General features: G+C 34.7%; 1 protein-coding gene across 2 annotated transcripts in view; it reads left to right on the forward strand.

Annotated features, from left to right (window-relative positions):
* Window positions 1-19,291, forward strand: part of FAAH2 (fatty acid amide hydrolase 2) — a 259,715-nt gene that overhangs the window by 127,699 nt on the left and 112,725 nt on the right. For both annotated transcript variants that reach the window (XM_072956516.1, XM_006218839.4), the window contains one exon: window positions 4,876-5,085. In XM_072956516.1, the coding sequence (XP_072812617.1) occupies window positions 4,876-5,085 (210 nt within the window). The remainder of the gene's footprint in view (window positions 1-4,875; window positions 5,086-19,291) is intronic.

The following is a 19,291-nucleotide window of genomic DNA, read 5'->3' on the forward strand; positions in this document are numbered from 1 at the left end:
CCACCACTGCCATGTACTGGAACTCTGCTCATTTGTCTCAGAAGTGCAGGTCCACAAAGGCACCAGTGGAGCAAATCCACCACCAATGCCTGGAATTGAATCAAATCTCAGTCCCAACTGGGAGCTTGCAGGATCCCTGGGTATAGATTTATGTTTCAGCTCTTCTTCTGCCCAGGAGCCACATACCAGTGATTGTTCCCCTCCAGAGCAAACTAAGAAAATGGCTGTGTCTGAACCTCACTTCTCTTCTAATCAAAATGCTTGCCAACAATTGTGCTGAGCAAGGTCATGTGGGATGGCAGGGAAGCCTGCTATGGCTGGCTTGCATTGCACCCCTCCCCCTCCCATTGTGCACCAGCAGTGTTGCTTTTCATGAGGGTCTTAGGCTGTTTTGCTCTGCACACTCCCAGCATAAGTCTGCACGACTCCAGTCCCCTGAGGCTGCCTCTGCACAGTGAGCCCCAGTCCTCTTCTTGGGCTTATCCACAGAAGCTAAAGTTCCAGAATCCTTGCCCAGCCCACCCTGTGTCTTGAGCGTAGGGTTGCAAATACCGTCTGTTCCAATTTCTCTCAGTTCTGTCTGCCAAGTGGCTGTTGCTTTCTCCTCAAGCCTCTGAAGCTCTCTTTCTGTCTACATTGACCACTGGATGGACAGGGGTCTTCCAATAGTGAGGGTGCTTTTCCTCCGTTGCCACTCTGTCCCTGGGGTACAGGTCTCACACCAATTTCTTTTTTCTTTTTTTCCACACCAGTGTTGTGTGAATTTCCTTGTATTTTCAATGCAAGATATATTCTGCCAAAGTTTATTAGGTATTTTGTGTGATTTTTTCCATATACAGATGTAGATTTTGCTGTATTCATAGAAGAGGGTGAGTTAGGCGTCCTACTACTCCTCCATCTTGGCCTTACCCCCGTCTTCTTTGTGATAACCATCTTAGTGGCTATAATATATCTCATTGTGGTTTTCATTTGCAGTTCTGTATGAGCTAATTATTTTTCTTTTTAAAATGAGAAAGTAAAATATAATATAAAAATTGATGTGTCCTTTGCCCCTCATCCCCAGGTACAAGCATGTTTCCCTTTCTCTCCCTCTCTCCTGTACAGAAGATACAGCCACTATCCTCGATATGTTATTCTGCCTTTCAAGTATATTCTTAATAATTCTATGTGTTTATCAATTCAATATTGAATAATAAATGTTAGTACTTTTTCTGCCTTTAATTTTTTCATGTATTGTCATACTGTACATTTTCTGTAGTTTCCTTTGTCCACTTGAACATTAAATTTGTGATTTTTATCCATATTTATATATGTATCTTTAGATAATTTATTTTCACTTCTGAAATTATAATATGAATAACTTGAAGTTAATTTCCCCTTCCTCTTAGAAAGATTTTAATTTTTCCCATTATATACACCATGCATACGTGTCAGAATTTCCCTGGCTGTATGTATAATATTGGGATTGTTGACTCATAAAGTATGAAACATCTGCTATATAAGATATTGTGACATTACTTAGTATACTATATTATCAGTTAGAATTCTGCTAGAGCTATATCAGCAGTTTGATTTCTATTTTTGCTAGTATTTGATGCTGTTACACTAATTTATTTTTTACCTTTTTAAATTGAGTTATAGTCATTTTAAAACGTTGTGTCAAATTTCAGTGCAGAGCACAATTTTTCAGTTATATATGAACATACATATATACATTGTCACATTTTGTTTTTGCTGTGAGCTACCACAAGATCTTGTATATGTTTCCCTAGCTATACAGAATTATCTTGTTTTACTTTTCTGCATATACCTGTCAGTATCTACAAATTTGGAAATCCCATACTGTCCCTTCCCACCACCCTGTCCCTTGGCAGCCACAAGTTTATTCTATGTCTATGAGTCTGTTTCTGTTTTGTATTTATGTTCTTTTTTTTTCAGAGTCCACATATGAGTGATCTCATATGGTATTTTTCTTTCTCTTTCTGGCTTAATTCACTTAGAATGACATTCTCCAGGAACATCCATATTGCTGCAAATGCCATTATGTTGTCAGTTTTTATGGCTGAATAGTGTTCCACTGCATAATTATACCACCTCTTCTTTATCCAGTCATCTGTTGATGGACGTTTAGGCTGTTTCTTTGTCTTGGCTATTGTAAATAGTGCTGCTATGAAAATTGGGGTGCAGGTGTCATTTTGAAGTAGGGTTCCTCCTGGACAGATGCCCAGGAGAAGGATTCCTGGGTCATATGGTAAGTCTATTTCTAGTCTTTTGAGGAATCTTCATACTGTTTTACACAGTGGCTGCACTAAACTGTATTCCCACCAGCAGAGTTGGAGGGTTCCCTTTTCTCTACACCATATCCAGCATTTATCATTTGTGGTCATTTGAATGATTGCCATTCTGGCTGGTGTGAAGTGATACCTCATTGAAGTTTTGATTTGCATTTCTCTGATAATTATTGATATTGAACATTTTTTCATGTGCTTATTGATCATTTGTATGTCTTCCTTGGGGAATTGCTTGTTTAGGTCTTCTGCCCATTTTGGATTGGTTTTTTTTTTCTTATTAAGTCATATGAGCTGCTTATATATTCTGAAGATCAAGCCTTTGTTGGTTTCATCATTTGTAAAAATATCTCCCATTGAGTAGGTTGTCTTTTTGTTTTACTTATGATTTCCTTTGCTGTGCAGAAGTTTGTAAGTTTCATTAGGTCCCATTTGTTTATTCTTGCTTTTATTTCTATTGCTTAGGTAAACTGCCCTAGAACATTTTAAAGATGCATGTCAGATAATGTTTTGCCTGTATTTTCTTCTAGAGGTTTATTGTGTCTTGTCTTATATTAATGTCTTTGATCCATTTTGAGTTGATTTTTGGATATGGTGTAAGGGAGTGTTCTAGCTCTTTTGATTTACATGCTGCTGTCCAGTTTCCCCAACAACATTTGCTGAAGAGACTATCTTTATTCTATTGTAATTTCTTGCCCCCTTTGATGAAGATTAGTTGACCAAAAGTTTGTGGGTTCATTTCTGGGCTCTCTATTCTGTTCCATTGGTCTATATGTTTGTTTTGGTACCAATACCATGCTGTCTTGATAACTGTAGCTCTATAGTATTGTCTGAAACCTGGGAGAGTTATTTCTCCAGGTTCTTTCTTTCTCTCCAGTAATGCTTTGGCAATTCTAGGTCTTTGACGGTTCCATATAAATTTTATTATATTTGTTCTAGTTCTGTGAAATATGTCCTGGGTAATTGGATAGGGATTGCATTAAATCTGTAGATCGCCTTGGGCAGTGTGACCATTTTAACAATATTGATTCTTCCAATCCAGGAGCATAGACACAAAAAAGATTATACATCATGAGCAAGTGGGGTTCATCACAGGGACACAAAGGTGGTTCTACGTATGCAAATCAATCAATGTAATACATCAACAAGAGAAAGAACAAAAACCACATGATTATCTCAATAGATGCAGAGAAAGCATTTGATAATATTCAACACTTATTTATGATAAGAACTCTCACCAAAATGGGTATAGAGGGAACTTATCTCAACATAATAAAAGCTATATGCAACAAACCTACAGCCAGCATAGTACTCAATGGTGACAAACTCAAAAGCTCCCCACTAAAATCTGGGACAAGACAAGACTGCCCACTATCACCACTCCTATTTAACATAGTATTGTTAGACTAATTTTTTGTTATCAGTGCAATTGATGAGAAATGATATGTCATTGTGTTTTAATTAAAAATTTCCTGGATTACTTTTGATGTGTTGAAGCTTCTCTTATTTTTCTGGCCTTGCAAGATTCTTTGTTAAATTTTGTTATTTTTTCTGTTTTTTAAACAGCTTTTTTCCTCTTTCTATTGTTGATCTATAAGGTTTCTTCATATATTTTGCAGAATTACCCTTTCATTTTTATGGTGCTAATAACTTCTAGTGTTTTGCTTATCTTTTATCTTTGTTTATAACTGCTTTGTTGAATAAAGCTATATAATATCTTGAATGAATAAATCTTATATTTTGCAATTTCTGCTTTTATGTCCTGTTTACAAAAATATTTCTGAAAACATTTATTATGAAAATTTTACATGTATTTTCTTTGAAATTTTAATGTTTTATTTTCCACAGGGAAATATTTATATACATTCTGTTTTGTTTATGATAGGATATAGAGAAATAAATATGTGTGTATATATATATATATATGTATATATGTATATATATATGTATATATATGTATATATATATATATATATATACACCCATATGAAAGTTAGTTTTCTAGGACCTTTCCTTACTGATATAAATGGCCCTTTTATTTCATAACAAGGTTTCCATGATTATGTGATATTTGTATCTATATCTATATCTATATCTACATCTCTCTCTCTCTCTCTCTCTCTCTCTCTCTATATATATATATATATATATATATATCTTTTTCTATCCTCTCTCTAGTGTTTCTGCATGACCTTGATATTGTACCTTTTTACTTCTCTAAAATTATTCTTCTCTATGATTGGTTATAAAGGTACTTCACAAGGTTGTTTGGTGGTGGATCTTATAATAATAGCTTCTATTTATCAGACATTTTACTTTCATTATATCGTTTATTCCATATAAATCAGATTCAGTAAAGTTAAGTTACTTTCCTAAATTAGTAGGATTGGAAAGCTACAGAGACAGGATTTGAACTCAGGTCTGTTTCCAAAGCCTCTCTTCTTTCCAATAAGTTATTCAACCTCCCAGTACTCAGTACTAAGCAAATCTCCCACAATAGCTGTGCTGAGTCATTGTAGTTACTCAGTAAATTGTTGTTATTGCTATTTAATAACACTTTAACTTCCTTTTCTTGTGTCCCTTATAGGAATGCCTAATTCTTCTGGCCTTGTGAGTCGTCGTAATGCCATTTCCAAAACAGATGCCACTGTAGTAGCTTTACTGAAGGAAGCTGGTGCCATTCCCCTTGGCATTACCAACTGTAGTGAGCTGTGTATGTGGTATGAATCCAGTAACAAGATCTATGGCCGATCCAACAACCCATATGACTTACAGCGTATTGTAGGTGGAAGTTCTGGTGAGTTTGACATTTCAGTTAGTGAGTCATGTGAGGAGGTGGGTACAGATACTATTGCATGATCATCTGGGAAAGCCATAACCTACTGTTTATGGTAAAGGCAATTCCAAAATGTGTCATAAATTGATGAAGAGCATTGTGGAAAATGAGCAGTCAACCTTTTGGTTCCTTTGCATGTGTCTTGGTGTGAAGAGAAATGGAAAGAGAGAAAGAGAGTGAAATTGGGAGAAAGGGAGGGGAAGAAGGAGAGAGAGAAAGAGAGAATGTGAGTTAGTGAAGCTCTAATGAGGTGCATGACAGATCCTTTCCATTTTGAAGGTTAAAAAGAGGAGACATACCCAGCAAAGGATATTGGGAATTAGGAAAAAGTGATATAGGATGAAAAAATAAGAGTATATTTGAGACTAGAATTTACAAAACCTTTATCAAACTTGAAGATATGTATATGTGGGTTAGTGAAATATATTTAGGCTTGTGGTTTCTAGACCCAGATTATTTTGACAGTTCTTCACTACGTACCCTTGGTCACATAATTAAGGTACTCAGTGGGTCAGTTTCCTCAACTTATACTATGGTCATAATAAAGAAATCTGCCTTGTAAGTTTATTCTGATTATTGGAAATGTAAGTTTTACTTTAGGTTTCTGGGCTGGTATTTTAAGAGCTTGGAAATTCTCATTTCCATTTCCACACAAAGAAAAAAAACTGAACAAACTGAAAATCAACAGCTCTTCTCAGAACCAACAGAAAACTGATGTTGCAGGGAAACTACTGTCTCAAAAGTTGAAGAGAAACAGGAAGATACAGAGAATAGACACTTGCTGTAGCAGAATGCCAGAAAGTGAAAATCCAAGAAGAATAATTACAATGGAATGGAAATCTAGACTGCAATTGACCAACTGCTGGAGGTTCAGCATGGACAAGTTTGAGAGTTAAAATTTCCAGGGGGGCCCTACACTTTTATGAATTTTATATCCGAGAATACTACCAGTTTATCATAGTGAAGACTGGAGAAAAATGACCTTGTACAAAGGGAGAGAGAAATTACCTATCTTGATATATGGCCAAAAATTGTTTCTCTAACAAGGAGTGCACTCAAATAAACTATTTAACCAGAGGATAATTGACTGCGTTTCCATCAGAGTCTAGAGAAAGACTGGAGAAAGAGACCTAGACTGGAGGAAGAGAAATACCCAACTCCAGCCCTCTCTAGTTTTCCTGTCTCAACTAAGTTGGGAAAACAAAACAAAAGTGAGAAGTGTGTGCTAAGATTACAATATAGAGATGCAGGTTAATTAGCAAATAAGATCTAATCATACGACTATAGAATGATTTCTCTCCCCTACCACACATTAACACCACATTAGTAGAGCTCTTGTATAGTAGGGAAGTACAGCTAAAAGAACTATGCATAGATGTTATTTACAGTGGCTCCAGGGAAACCCAAAGGCAGTATGGAGACAAAAACAAGGATGCAGAATGATGACTTAGATTCTGACACCAACAGATAGAGCGGTTAATACAGTTTAACCTCTAGCAGGTAAATATGAAACCTCACATTATAAGCCTATTTATCTCAGTTCTCATTACCAGTACATTTCCGGTTTTCAACAAAAAAGATATACTACACATACTACAAAGGCAGTTTGGAGAGAGAGAGAGAAAGCAAGCAAGCATCAAAAGAAGACTTAGATATGGTAGGAATGTTGAAATTATCAGACCATGAATTTGAAACAATTATGATTAATCTGCTAAGAGCACTAAGGAAAAAATGGACAACATGCAAGCACAGATCAAAAGCTTTTCACTAAAATCTGGGACAAGGATGCCCACTATCACCACTCCTATTAAATATAGTCTTGGAAGTCCTAGCCACAGCAATCAGGCAAGAGAAAGAAATAAAAGGGATCCAAATTGGAAAAGAAGAGGTAAAAGTGTCATTATATGCTGACGACATGTTACTATATATAGAAAACCCTAAAAGGTCCACAAAAAAGCTTCTAGAGCTGATCGAAGAATTCAGCAAGGTAGCAGGTTACAAAATTAATGTTCAAAAATCAGTTGCCTTTCTTTACACTAACAATAAATCAACAGAAAAAGAAAGTAAAGAAACAATCCCCTTTAAAATAGCACCCAAAGTAATAAAATATCTGGGAATAAATCTAACCAAGGAGGCGAAAGAATTATACACAGAAAACTATAAACCACTGATGAAGGAAATTAAAGAATACTTTAAAAAATGGAAAGATTTTCCATGCTCTTGGATTGGAAGAATCAATATTGTTAAAATGGTCACACTGCCCAAGGCAATCTACAGATTTAATGCAATCCCTATCCAACTACCCAGGACATATTTCACAGAACTAGAACAAATCATAATAAAATTTATATGCAACAATCAAAGACCTAGAATTGCCAAAGCATTACTGAAGAGAAAGAAAGAGGCTGGAGGAATAACTCTCCCAGACTTCAGACAATACTATAGAGCTACAGTCATCAAGACAGCATGGTATTGGTACCAAAACAGACATATAGACCAATGGAACAGAATAGAGAGCCCAGAAATGAACCCACAAACTTTTGGTCAACTCATCTTCGACAAAGGAGGCAAGAATATACAATGGAATAAAGACAGTCTCTTCAGCAAATGGTGTTGGGAAAACTGGATAGCAGCATGTAAAACAATGAAGCTAGAACACACCCTTACACCATATACAAAAATCAACTCAAAATGGATTAAAAACTTAAACATAAGACAAGATACAATAAACCTCCTAGAGGAAAACATAGTCAAAACATTATCTAACATACATTTCAAAAATTTTCTCCTAGAAGAAATAAAAGCAAGAATAAACAAATGGGACCTAATGAAACTTACAAGCTTCTGCACAGCAAAGGAAACCAGAAGTAAAACAAGAAGAAATCCTATGGAATGGGAGAAAATTTTTGCAAGTGAAACTAACAAAGGCTTGATCTCCAAAATATATAAGCAGCTCATACGACTCAATAAGAAAAAAATAAACAACCCAATCCAAAAATGGGCAGAAGACCTAAACAAGCAACTCTCCAAGGAAGACATACAAATGATCAAAAAGCACATGAAAAAATGCTCAATATCACTAATTATCAGAGAAATGCAAATCAAAACTACAATGAGGTATCACCTCACACCAGTCAGAATGGCCGTCATTCAAAAATCCACAAATGACAAATGCTGGAGAGGCTGTGGAGAAAGGGGAACCCTCCTACACTGCTGGTGGGAATGCAGTTTGGTGCAGCCACAATGGAAAACAGTGTGGAGATTCCTCAAAAGACTAGGTATAGACTTACCATATGACCCAGGAATCCCACTCCTGGGCTTGTATCCAGAAGGAACCCTACTTCAGGATGACACCTGCACCCCAATGTTCATAGCAGCACTATTTACAATAGCCAAAACATGGAAACAGCCTAAATGTTATCAACAGGTGACTGGATAAAGCAGAGGTGGTATATTTATACAATGGAATACGACTCAGCCATAAAACCCGACAACATAATGCCATTTGCAGCAACATGGATGCTCCTGGAGAATGTCATTCTAAGTGAAGTAATCCAGAAAGGGAAAGAAAAATACCATATGAGATCGCTCATATGTGGAATCTAAAAAACAAAAACAAACAAACAAAAACAAAGCATAAATACAGGACAGAAATAGACTCATGGACAGAGAATACAGACTTGTGGTTACCGGGGTGGGGGTAGAGGGTGGGAAGGAATAGACTGGGATTTCAAAATTGTAGAATAGATAAACAAGATTACACTGTATAGCACAGGGAAATATACACAAAATGTTATGATAAATCACAGAGAAAAAAATGTGACAATGAGTGTGTATATGTCCATGAATGACTGAAAAATTGTGCTGAACACTGGAATTTGACACAACACTGTAAAATGATTATGAATCAATAAAAAAATGTAAAAAAAATTGAAATTCAAAGAGAAAAAGAATGAAAAATGCTGAACAAAGTATCTGATAACTGTGCGATTATAAAAGGTATAACATACATGTAATGGGAATACTAAGAGAAGAAATATTCGAAGGAATTATGATAAATTTCCAAAATTATTTATAGATACCAAACTATCTATCATGCATTTTACCATGAAGGTAAAAAAAAAACAACAAAAACTAACAACACAAATATCGAAAAACTACACCTGGGTATCATACTCAATTTGCAGAAAATTGAAAAGAAAAAAATTGTGAAAAAGTAAGAGAAAAAATACACCTTACCATGGAGATGGAAGTAAAATTGTGAAATGAAGTTAATTTGTTCCTTCAAATATATATGTTGAAATTCTAACCCCAAATGTGATAGTATTAGGAAAGCATAAAGAGGTTATTTTATCATGATGGTGGAGGCTTCATGAGTGGGAATTATGCCCTTATAAAAGGGACTTCAGTGAGTTCTCTTACCCTCTTTCCACCTTGTCAGAAAACAATGAGCATACAGATGTCTAAAACCCAGAAGAGGGCTCTTACCAGAATTAACCATGTTGTCACCCTAATCTTGGACTTTTAACCTGCAGAGTGGTGGGAAATACATTCATAATTTATAAGCCATTTATTCTATGGTACATTGTTATATCAGACTAAACTGACTAAGACAAATAACATCAGAATTTTTTTTATCAGAAACCATGCAGACAAGAAGACAGTTCAGTGAAGTATTTAAACTGGTACAACAACAACAACAAATGTACATCTCTAAATCCAGCAGAATTACCCTTCAAAATGAAGATGAAGTAGAGTTTTGCTAGCAAACAGACATGAGTGATGTTGTCTGCCAGTAAATTTCTAGTGCAAGAAATATTAAATAAAATTAATTCTTCAGAGAGAAGGAAATTGTTATAGGTCAGAAGCTCACATCTACATAAAAAAGAATCATTAGAGAAGGTAAATGAAGCTAATGTCATTTATTTTTACATTTGTTTTAAAAATTGAAGTATAATTGACTTTTTTTACCTTCTTAGCTGACCTAAAAAATAATAGTTTATTTGATAATAATAACAATGTTTGGGTGATTATAACTTATGGGTAAATTAGATAAATGACAGAAATGTTACAAAGATGAGAGGGCAGAGTATAGCTCAGTGATAGAGTGCATGGTTAGCATGTATGAGGTCCTAGTTCAATCCCTAGTACCTTCATTAAATAAATGAATAAATGAATAAATAAATAAATAGATAAGCCTAATTACCCCAAATAAATAAATAAACAGAAAATTCCCCTTTAGAAAAATACAGAAAAGAAAGAAGCAAAACAAAAAATAATGAAAATTTTAAGAGGGGTGGGCAGAATGAATTGGGAATACTCTGTTATAAATTAATTTCATTACTTGGCGAGTGACTTAGAGTTATTTAAAGGAAGCCTTGGATTAGTTGTGAATGTATATTGTAAACCGAAGAGCAAGGGCTAAAAGAAGTAAAACAAACAAACAATAAAGCACCATGTAATTTACCTGTAATAGAGGAGAAAAAATTAGAAACATTAAAAATGATCAATAAAATCCAGAGTAGACAGAAAAAGAAACAAAGTACTAAAGCAATGAAAACAATAGGAACAAATATGGTAAATATTAATCTAACTATATGAATAACCACTTTAAGTATCTGTGATATAAATACATCAATTAAAAGATAGAGACTATCAAAATGAATTTTAAAAGACCCAATTATATTTTGTCTCTAAGAAACCTACTTTAAATATAAAAACAGAAACATTAAAAATAGAACAGCAAAAAAGATATACCATAATACAATTAATCTAAAGAAGGCTGGAATAATTATATCAATTTCTGACCATGAAGACTTCAGAGAAAGAAAAAAATTATTAGGGTTAAAAAGTTCATGTCATAATGATACAGGGGTCACTTCTTCATGAAGTCATAAAACTGTCTAATATATATGTGTGAGAAAACAAAATATAAATATGTGAGGATAAATGATAGAACTGCAAGGAAAAATAGTTGCATCCACTATTACAGCTGTTCACTGCAACACCTGTCTGTCAGTAATAGATAAATACAGAATGCAGAAAATTAGTAAGCACATTTTTGAACTGAATATCACCATCAATCAACTGGATCTATCTGCTATCCTTAGAACACTTTAGCTAAGAACTGCAGAATCGACATTTTTCTCAAACTCATATGGAACACTCTCCAAATAGACCAAGTTCTGGGCCACAAAACATTCCTTAGCAGATTTATAAGAATAGAAATCATATAACTATGCTTTCAGACCATAATGAAAGTAAACTTTACATCAATTACAGAAAGATAGCTGAAATAACCCCAAATATTTGGAGATTAAACAGTGCACTTCTAAATAACACTTGGATGAAGCAAAACTAAATGAAAATGAAAATACAATTTGTCAAAATTTGTGGGAGAGTGATGTCAGCAAGATGGCAGGGTAGTTATTCCTAAACCTTTACTTCTCAGTAGAAATATTAAAATACAACTAGAGACTGACTAAAATAACTTTCTAGGAGCTCTGGAAAACATTAAAGGTCTATAGCCACTGAATGATTGCACAGTCAAGAAAAACACATATTTAAAATAATAGGAAATGTCACAATTTTTCTTATCCTTGCCCTACTTCCTCTATGGCAGAGTGTGGTGTAGAGGAAGCAACCACTTAATTCCCCATGCCCTTTCTCTAAACATAGGGAGCAGAACAGAACTTATATGCAATGTTCTAAACCATATGAAGACTACTGAAGAACTGGTCACTGTTTTCCCAGCTCTGAGCTCAGATGGGATACATCAGCATAGCTTGGATCTCAGAATGGGAAAAGCCACAGTGATAGGTTGGTACTGGTCATGAAAGCTGCTGGGGGACTACAGATTTGTAGACAACTAAGACAAGGGATTACAGGTATAAAAATACAATAGAATATCTGAGAATCCAAAAAGAAGCTGTGGTGAGACTATTTGGAAAGACATGAGTTTTAAAAAGTACTTTTACACATAGAGGAAATGAAAAACATATTTAAGATTTATTCTCCAAAAATACCTGAAAAGACTTTATGCCTTCTCCCCAGGCTGATCTAAAGGCTCAGGACATGTCTTATTAAATAGTAAAGATTTTTCCTCACATAGATCCAGTCTATAAAAACTGGAAGAAATGGCTGCTTTTTCAAATGCTTAAATTTCAACAAAAATATCACAAAGGATACAAAGAAACAGGAAAACACGGCTCATTCAAAGGAAGAAAATTAAGTGGTATAAGTTGTCAGTGAAGAAAAGCAGGCATTGGACTTACTAGACAAAGGCCTTAAAACAACTATCAAGTATGCTGTAATTGCTAAGTAAAACATAGACATAGAACTAAAAGAAATCAGGGAAATAATTTGTGAACAAAAAGAGAATATAAAAAAGAGATATAAATTGCAATAAGGCAACAAAAGTAATTCTAGAGATGAAAAAACTGGTAACTTATTTGAAAAATTTACAAGACAGTTTCAATAGTGTACTCAAAAAGATAAATGAAAGGATCAGTGAATTTGAAGACTGATCATTTGAAATTATCATGTATAAGTAGCAAAAAAGAGAAAAAAACAGAATGAAGGAACATGAACAGAGACTAAGGAACTTACAGAACATAAAAAGCAAACAAAAACAATAGATGCTTTATGGGGTTCTTTAAAGGGAGAGGAAGGAAAAGGGAAAAGTATTTGAAGAAATACGGCCCTTAACTTTGCACGTTTGAGGAAAGACATAGATTTACAAATTCAAAAGTGAATTGCGAGTAGAGTAAGTACATGTAGACCCACACTGAGGCACATACTAAAACTGTTGAAAGACAAAGACAAAGAGAAAATCTTAAAGTGGCAAGAGAAATTGAGTGGTCTTGTAGAAGGGATCCTTAATGAAATTGTCATTAGATTTCTCAGCAGAAACCTTGGAAGCAAGAAGGCAGTGAGATTATATATTAAGGGTACTGAAAGAAAATAACTGTCAATAGACAGTTTTATATTCAGGACAACTGTCCTTTAAGATTAGAAAGAAATTAAGATATTCCAAGATAAACAAAAGCTAAAGAAGATTACTGCCACTAGATATGTCCTTCAATGTATGCTAAAGAGCACCCTTAAATTGTAATGAATGGACACTAGAAATAAACTCAAAGCTATACGAATATAAAGATCTCTAGTAATACATGAGCAATAAATACACAAGCAAATATAACAACCAATATTAGTGTAATTTTGTTTTGTAAATAAATTTTTATTTTATACAGGATTTAAAAGGCAAATGCATAAAGTTATTATAAATAAGTTATTGGATATTCAATATATATGGATGCAGTTTGCTGCATCAGTTACATAAGGTGGAAGAGCAGAAGATCCAAAGGAGCATAGTTCTTTCATACAATTGGACTTAAGTCAGCATACATTTAAAATAGAGTGTTATAAATTTAGGTTGATGACTTGTATCATTTATAAGATGGCCAGTTAATGAAATCACAAGAGGAGACAGAGGAGAAGCTCAGGAAAACAAAGTTTATTATGCTAACAGGTCCTAGACATGAAAGGCACAGAAAATTGTGCAGGGTCACATGGAAAAGACACCACGATCATCAGGAGGCAGAAGAGAAGAACAAAGATTATTTAGCCTTTATTGGGATTTTTGCAGGAAAGGCATGGCAAGGCAGGGTAAACAGTTTAGAATTGGCTAGTTTGAAAAATTTCAATGGGCTCTGAGCTTTAGGAGTGAACACTGGGAGTGGTCTTAAACCTGAAACTGAGATAATTAAGGCAGAGGAATACCTCCTAAGGTGCTTTCAGATAGAGGAGGTATGGCTCTGGATTGATTTGTTTACACATCAAAGGCATGCTCATGAGTAGGCCATTTGCCATCTGTAAGAATTGGATAACCCAAGGAGGGGAAGTTTCTCCCCAATTAGAATGTATTTTTAAGGTGGCCAAGATGGCAGAGTAGAAGGAGCTGGAGCTCATCTAATCTCATGAACATACCAAAATCATAAATAATTATAGAACAACCATCAATGAAAAGACTATAACTTACTAGAGAAGATCTTCCATAGAAGAAATAAAAAGGAAACTACAGCAAGATGGGTAGAAAGGGCAGACTCGACATAAAATCAAATCCCATACCTTCCCAGGTGGGTGAACCACAAACTGGAGAATAATTACATTGCAGAAGTTCTCCCACAGGAGTGAGAGTTCTGAGCCCCACATCAGGCTTCCCAGCCCAGGGAACTGGAACCAGGGCAAGAAGCTTCCAGAGTATTTAGTTTTGAAGGCCAATGATACATAATTGTAGGCGCTCCAAAGGACTAGGGGAAATAGAGCCTTCACTCTTAAAGGATGCACACAAAATTCTAATGCTCACCAGAACCAAGGGCAAGAGCAGTAATTTTATAGGAGCCTGGACCAGACCTGCCTACTGGTCCTGAGGGTCTCTGGGGAACATGGAGGTGGGGTTGTGGCTCACCTTGGTGACATAGATATAGTGTCAGACATATCAGGTAGTATTTATCTGCATGAACTCTCCTTCCTGGAGGCTGACATCTTGCTTGGGTCTTTGACTTCAAGTCCTGTCCTTACCGAATAGCCTATAGGATCAAATGGTGGGTTGCGTCAGGCCAAATAACTAACAAGGTGGGAACAGATCTCCATCTGTTAACAGACAGACTGCCTAAGATATCCTGAGCCTACAGATGCCTCTAGAAACAAACCTAGACATGGCCCTGCCCACAAAAAGGCCCATACCCAGCTCCATCCATCAGTGGGCAGGCACTGGCCCCTTTGCCAGGAAGCCTGCTCAAGCCTCTATACCAGCCTCACCCACCAGGGGGCAGACAACAGAAGCAAGTAAACTATGATCCTGCAGTCTGTGAAATGAGTATACAAATACAGGCCAGACTCTACCCTAGGACCTTTTGGCCCTTGGCCCTTGGGTAATGAGAAAGGAGTGCACCGCTGGGATTTATAAGATGTCTCTTACAGACAGCCACTTCTCCCAGGTCGAGAAAAGTAACAAACCTACCACAAGCAAAAATTCAAATAGAAATTTGGACAGAGTGAGGGGACAGGGAAATATGTTCCAGACAAAGGAACAAGATAAAATTCCAGTAGAAGAAATAAGTGATGAGGTGTTAGCCAAACTACCAAGAAGGAGCTCAGAGTAATGTTTGTAGAGATGCTCAAAAAACTCAGGTAGAGACTGGATTCACAGAGCAAGAAGGTAGAAGTTTTTAACAAAGAGTTAGAAAATTAAACAACCAGAGTTGCAGAATAATAAATGAAATGAAAAATACACTGGAAGGAATCAATAGTAGGTTAAATGGGCAGAAGAATGGATCAGTAAGTAATCTGTAATGAAAATGATTATCCAAAACCTATGGGACATAGCAAAAGCAGTTCTAAGAAGAAGGATAATAGTGATACAAGTTTACTTCAAGAAACAAGAAAAAAAATCTCAAATAAACAACCTAAAGTTACACCTAAAGCAATTAAAGAAAGAAGAACAAACAAAAAACAAAGTTAGCACAAGGAAGCAATTAGAGAAAGAAGACAAAGCACACAGTTAGAAAAAGAAATGATTAGATCATAGCAGAAATAAATGAAATAGAGACTAAGAAAACCATAGAAAATTATTGAATCTAAAATCTGGTTCTTTGAAAAGATAAACAAAATGGATAAACCTTTACCTAGACTCATCAAGAAAAAAGAGAGATTCCCCCAAAGAAATAAAGTCAGAAATGAAAAAGAAGTTACAACAAACACCACAGAAATACAAATGATCATAAGAGGCTACTATGAGCAAATATCTGCCAATAAAATGGGAAACATAGAAGTAATGGACAAATTCTTAGAAAGGTCCAATCTCCCATGTCTGAACCAGGCAGAAATAGAAAAATATGAATAGACCAATTACCAGTACTGAAAATGAATCATCAATTTAAAAACTCCCAATAAACAAAAGTCTAGGATCAGATGGCTTCAGAAGCAAATTCTACCAAATATTTAGAGAAGAGTTAACATCTATTCTTCTGAAACTTTTCCCAAAAATTTCAGAAGAAGAAATAATTCCAAACTCATACTATGAGGCCATAATCACTCTGATAACAAAACTAGACAAAGATATAACACACAAAAAAGAAAATTATAGGCCAATACCACTGATGAACATATGAAGAACTCCTCAACATAATAATGGCTAACTGCCTCCAACAAAACATCAGAAGGATCACACACCATGATCCAGTGTGACTTATCCCAAGGATGCAAGGAGTTTTCAACATCCACAAATCTATCACTATGATAAACCACAGTAATAAATTGAATAAAAACTATATTATCATTTCAATAAATTCAGGAAAAGCTTTTGATAAAATTCAACATTTATTTATGGATGTCAACATAGTAAAGGCCATATATGACAAACCCACAGTTAACATCATACACAGTGGTGAAAAGCTAAAAGCATTTCCTCTAAGATAAGGAACAAGGAAAGTATTCTCAATCTCACCACTTTTGTTCAATGTAGTTTTGGAAGTCCTAGCCACAGCAGTAAAACAAGAAAAAAGAAATAAATAGAGTCCAAATTGGAAAAGAAGTAAAACTCTCACTACCTGGAGATGACATGGTACTCCACATAGAAAATACTAAAGAGGCTACCAGAAAACTACTAGATCTCTTTATTGAATTGATAAAGTTACAAGATATAAAGTTAATATACAGAAATCTGTTGCATTTCTATACACTAACAATGAATATGAGGAAAATAATTAAGGATTTATCCCATTTACCATCACATCAAAAAGACTAGATACCTAGGAATAAACCTACCTAAGAGGTAAAAATCCTGTAGTTGGACAGGTACTGAAAGAAATTGAAGATGCTACAAACAGATGGAAAGATATACTATGTTCTTGGATGAGAAGAATCAATATTGTTAAAATGGCCATACTACCCAAAGCAATCTACAGATTCAATGCAATCCCAATAAAATTATTAATGACATTTTTCACAGAAGTAGGAATAAATAAAATTTGTATGGAAACACAAAAGATGCCAAATAGGTAAGACAATCTTGGCAAAGGAGAATGGAGCTGGGGGGAATCATACTTCCTGACCTAGACTATACTACAAAGCTACAATAGTCAAAGTGTATGGTATTGGCACAAAAACAGGCACAGAGATCAATGGAATGGGATAGAAATCCCAGAAATAAACCAACACACTTAAGGTCAATTATGGACAAAGAAGACAAAAATATACAATGGAGAGGATAGTCTCTTCATTAAGCAGTGCTGGGAAGACTAGACAGCTACCTATAAAAGAATGAAATTCAAACATTCTCTAGCACCATATAAAAAAAATCAAAATGGATTAAAGACCTAAATGTATGACATGATATTATAAATCTCCTAGAGGAAAACACAGATAGAACACTCTTTGACATAAATTGCAGCAATATTTTTTGGATCTATTTCCTAGTGTAATGGAAATAAAAGCAAATATAAGCAAATGAGACCTAATTAAACTTAAAAGCTTTTGCACAGCAAAGGTAACTATAAACAAAATGAAAAGACAATGTATGGAATGGGAGAAAATATATGCAAATGAGGTAATAGTGCAGCCTCTATGGAGAATAGTACAGATTTTCCATAAAAAAGTAAACATAGAATTGCCATATGCTCCAGCAATCCCACTCTTGGGTATATATTCAAATAAAATTCTAATTTGAAAAGACATGTACCCCAGTGTTCATAGAAGTACTATTTACAATAGCCAAGGCATGGAAGCAATTTAAATGCCCACTGACAGATGAATGTATAAAGAAGATGTGGTATATGTGTACAATGGAATATCACTCAGTCATCAAAAAGAATGAAATGATGCTATTTGCAGCAACATATATGGACCTAGATATTAACATTCTAAGAGAAGTAAGTCAGACAAAGACAAATGTCATATATCACTTATATGTAAACTCTAAAAATGTAATACAAATGAACTTATTTATAGACCAGAAATAGACTCAGAGACATAAAAAACAAACTATGGTTACCAAAGGGGAACATGCTGTTTACAAGTCTTTATTCCTTCAAGTGTTTTTGAGACATGATTGACATACAGCACAGTATACATTTAAGTTGTATAGCATAATGAGTTGATATACATACATCATGAAATGATTATCAGAATAAATTTAGGGAACATCCATCATCTCATATAGATATAAAATTAAGGAAATAGAAAGAAATTTTTTGTGATAAGAACTCCTAGGATTTACTCTCTAAACAACTTTTATATAAAATATCCAGCTGTGTTAATTATATTTATCCTGTTTTACATTGTGTCATTATTTATTTATCTTTTAACTGGAAATTTACATATTTTGATTGCCTTCATCCAATTTCTCCTACACCTAGTCCCAAAAATCCCTCCTTAGTAACCATAAATCTGATCTTTTTCTATGAGTTTGTTTGTTTAGTTTTGAAGAATAACACTATGTTAGTTTCTGTTACACAAAATAGTGATTTTATATTTCTATACATTTCAAAATGATCACTACCGTAAGTCTATTTATGACCTGTCACCATACAAAGATATTGCATAGTTATTTCCTATATTCCCTAGACTGTACATTTTATACCCATGCATCATTTATTTTGCAACTAGGAGTTTGTACCTCTCAATCTCCTAAATCTCTTTCTCTCCTTCCCCTAACCCCCACTCCTCTAGCACTTTATGTTTGTTCTCTGTATCTATACTTCTGTTTCTGCTTGTTCACTGCTTTTATTCTTTTCAGATTTCACATATGACTAATATTATACAGCATGTATCTTTTTCTGCCTTATTTTGCTAAGCATAGGCCCTCAAGGTCCACCCATGTTGTAACAAATAGCCTACTATTTTCCTTCTTTGTGATAATCTTTGCCTGGTTTTGGTATGAGGGTGATGGTGGCCTAATAGCATGAATTTTAAGTATTCTTCCCCTGAAATTTTTTTGAATAATTTGAGAAAGAGTTATGCTGACTCTTCTCTAAATGTTTGGTAGAATTCAATTATGAATCTGTATGGTTCTTGAATTTTGTTTGTTGGAAGTATTCTTATTACTGATTCAATTTAATTACTAGTAATTCTATTCATATATATTTGTTTATTTCTTCTTGGTTCA

This window comes from Vicugna pacos, chromosome X (genome assembly GCF_048564905.1).
Source record: "Vicugna pacos chromosome X, VicPac4, whole genome shotgun sequence".
Classification (NCBI taxonomy): Eukaryota; Metazoa; Chordata; class Mammalia; order Artiodactyla; family Camelidae; genus Vicugna; species Vicugna pacos.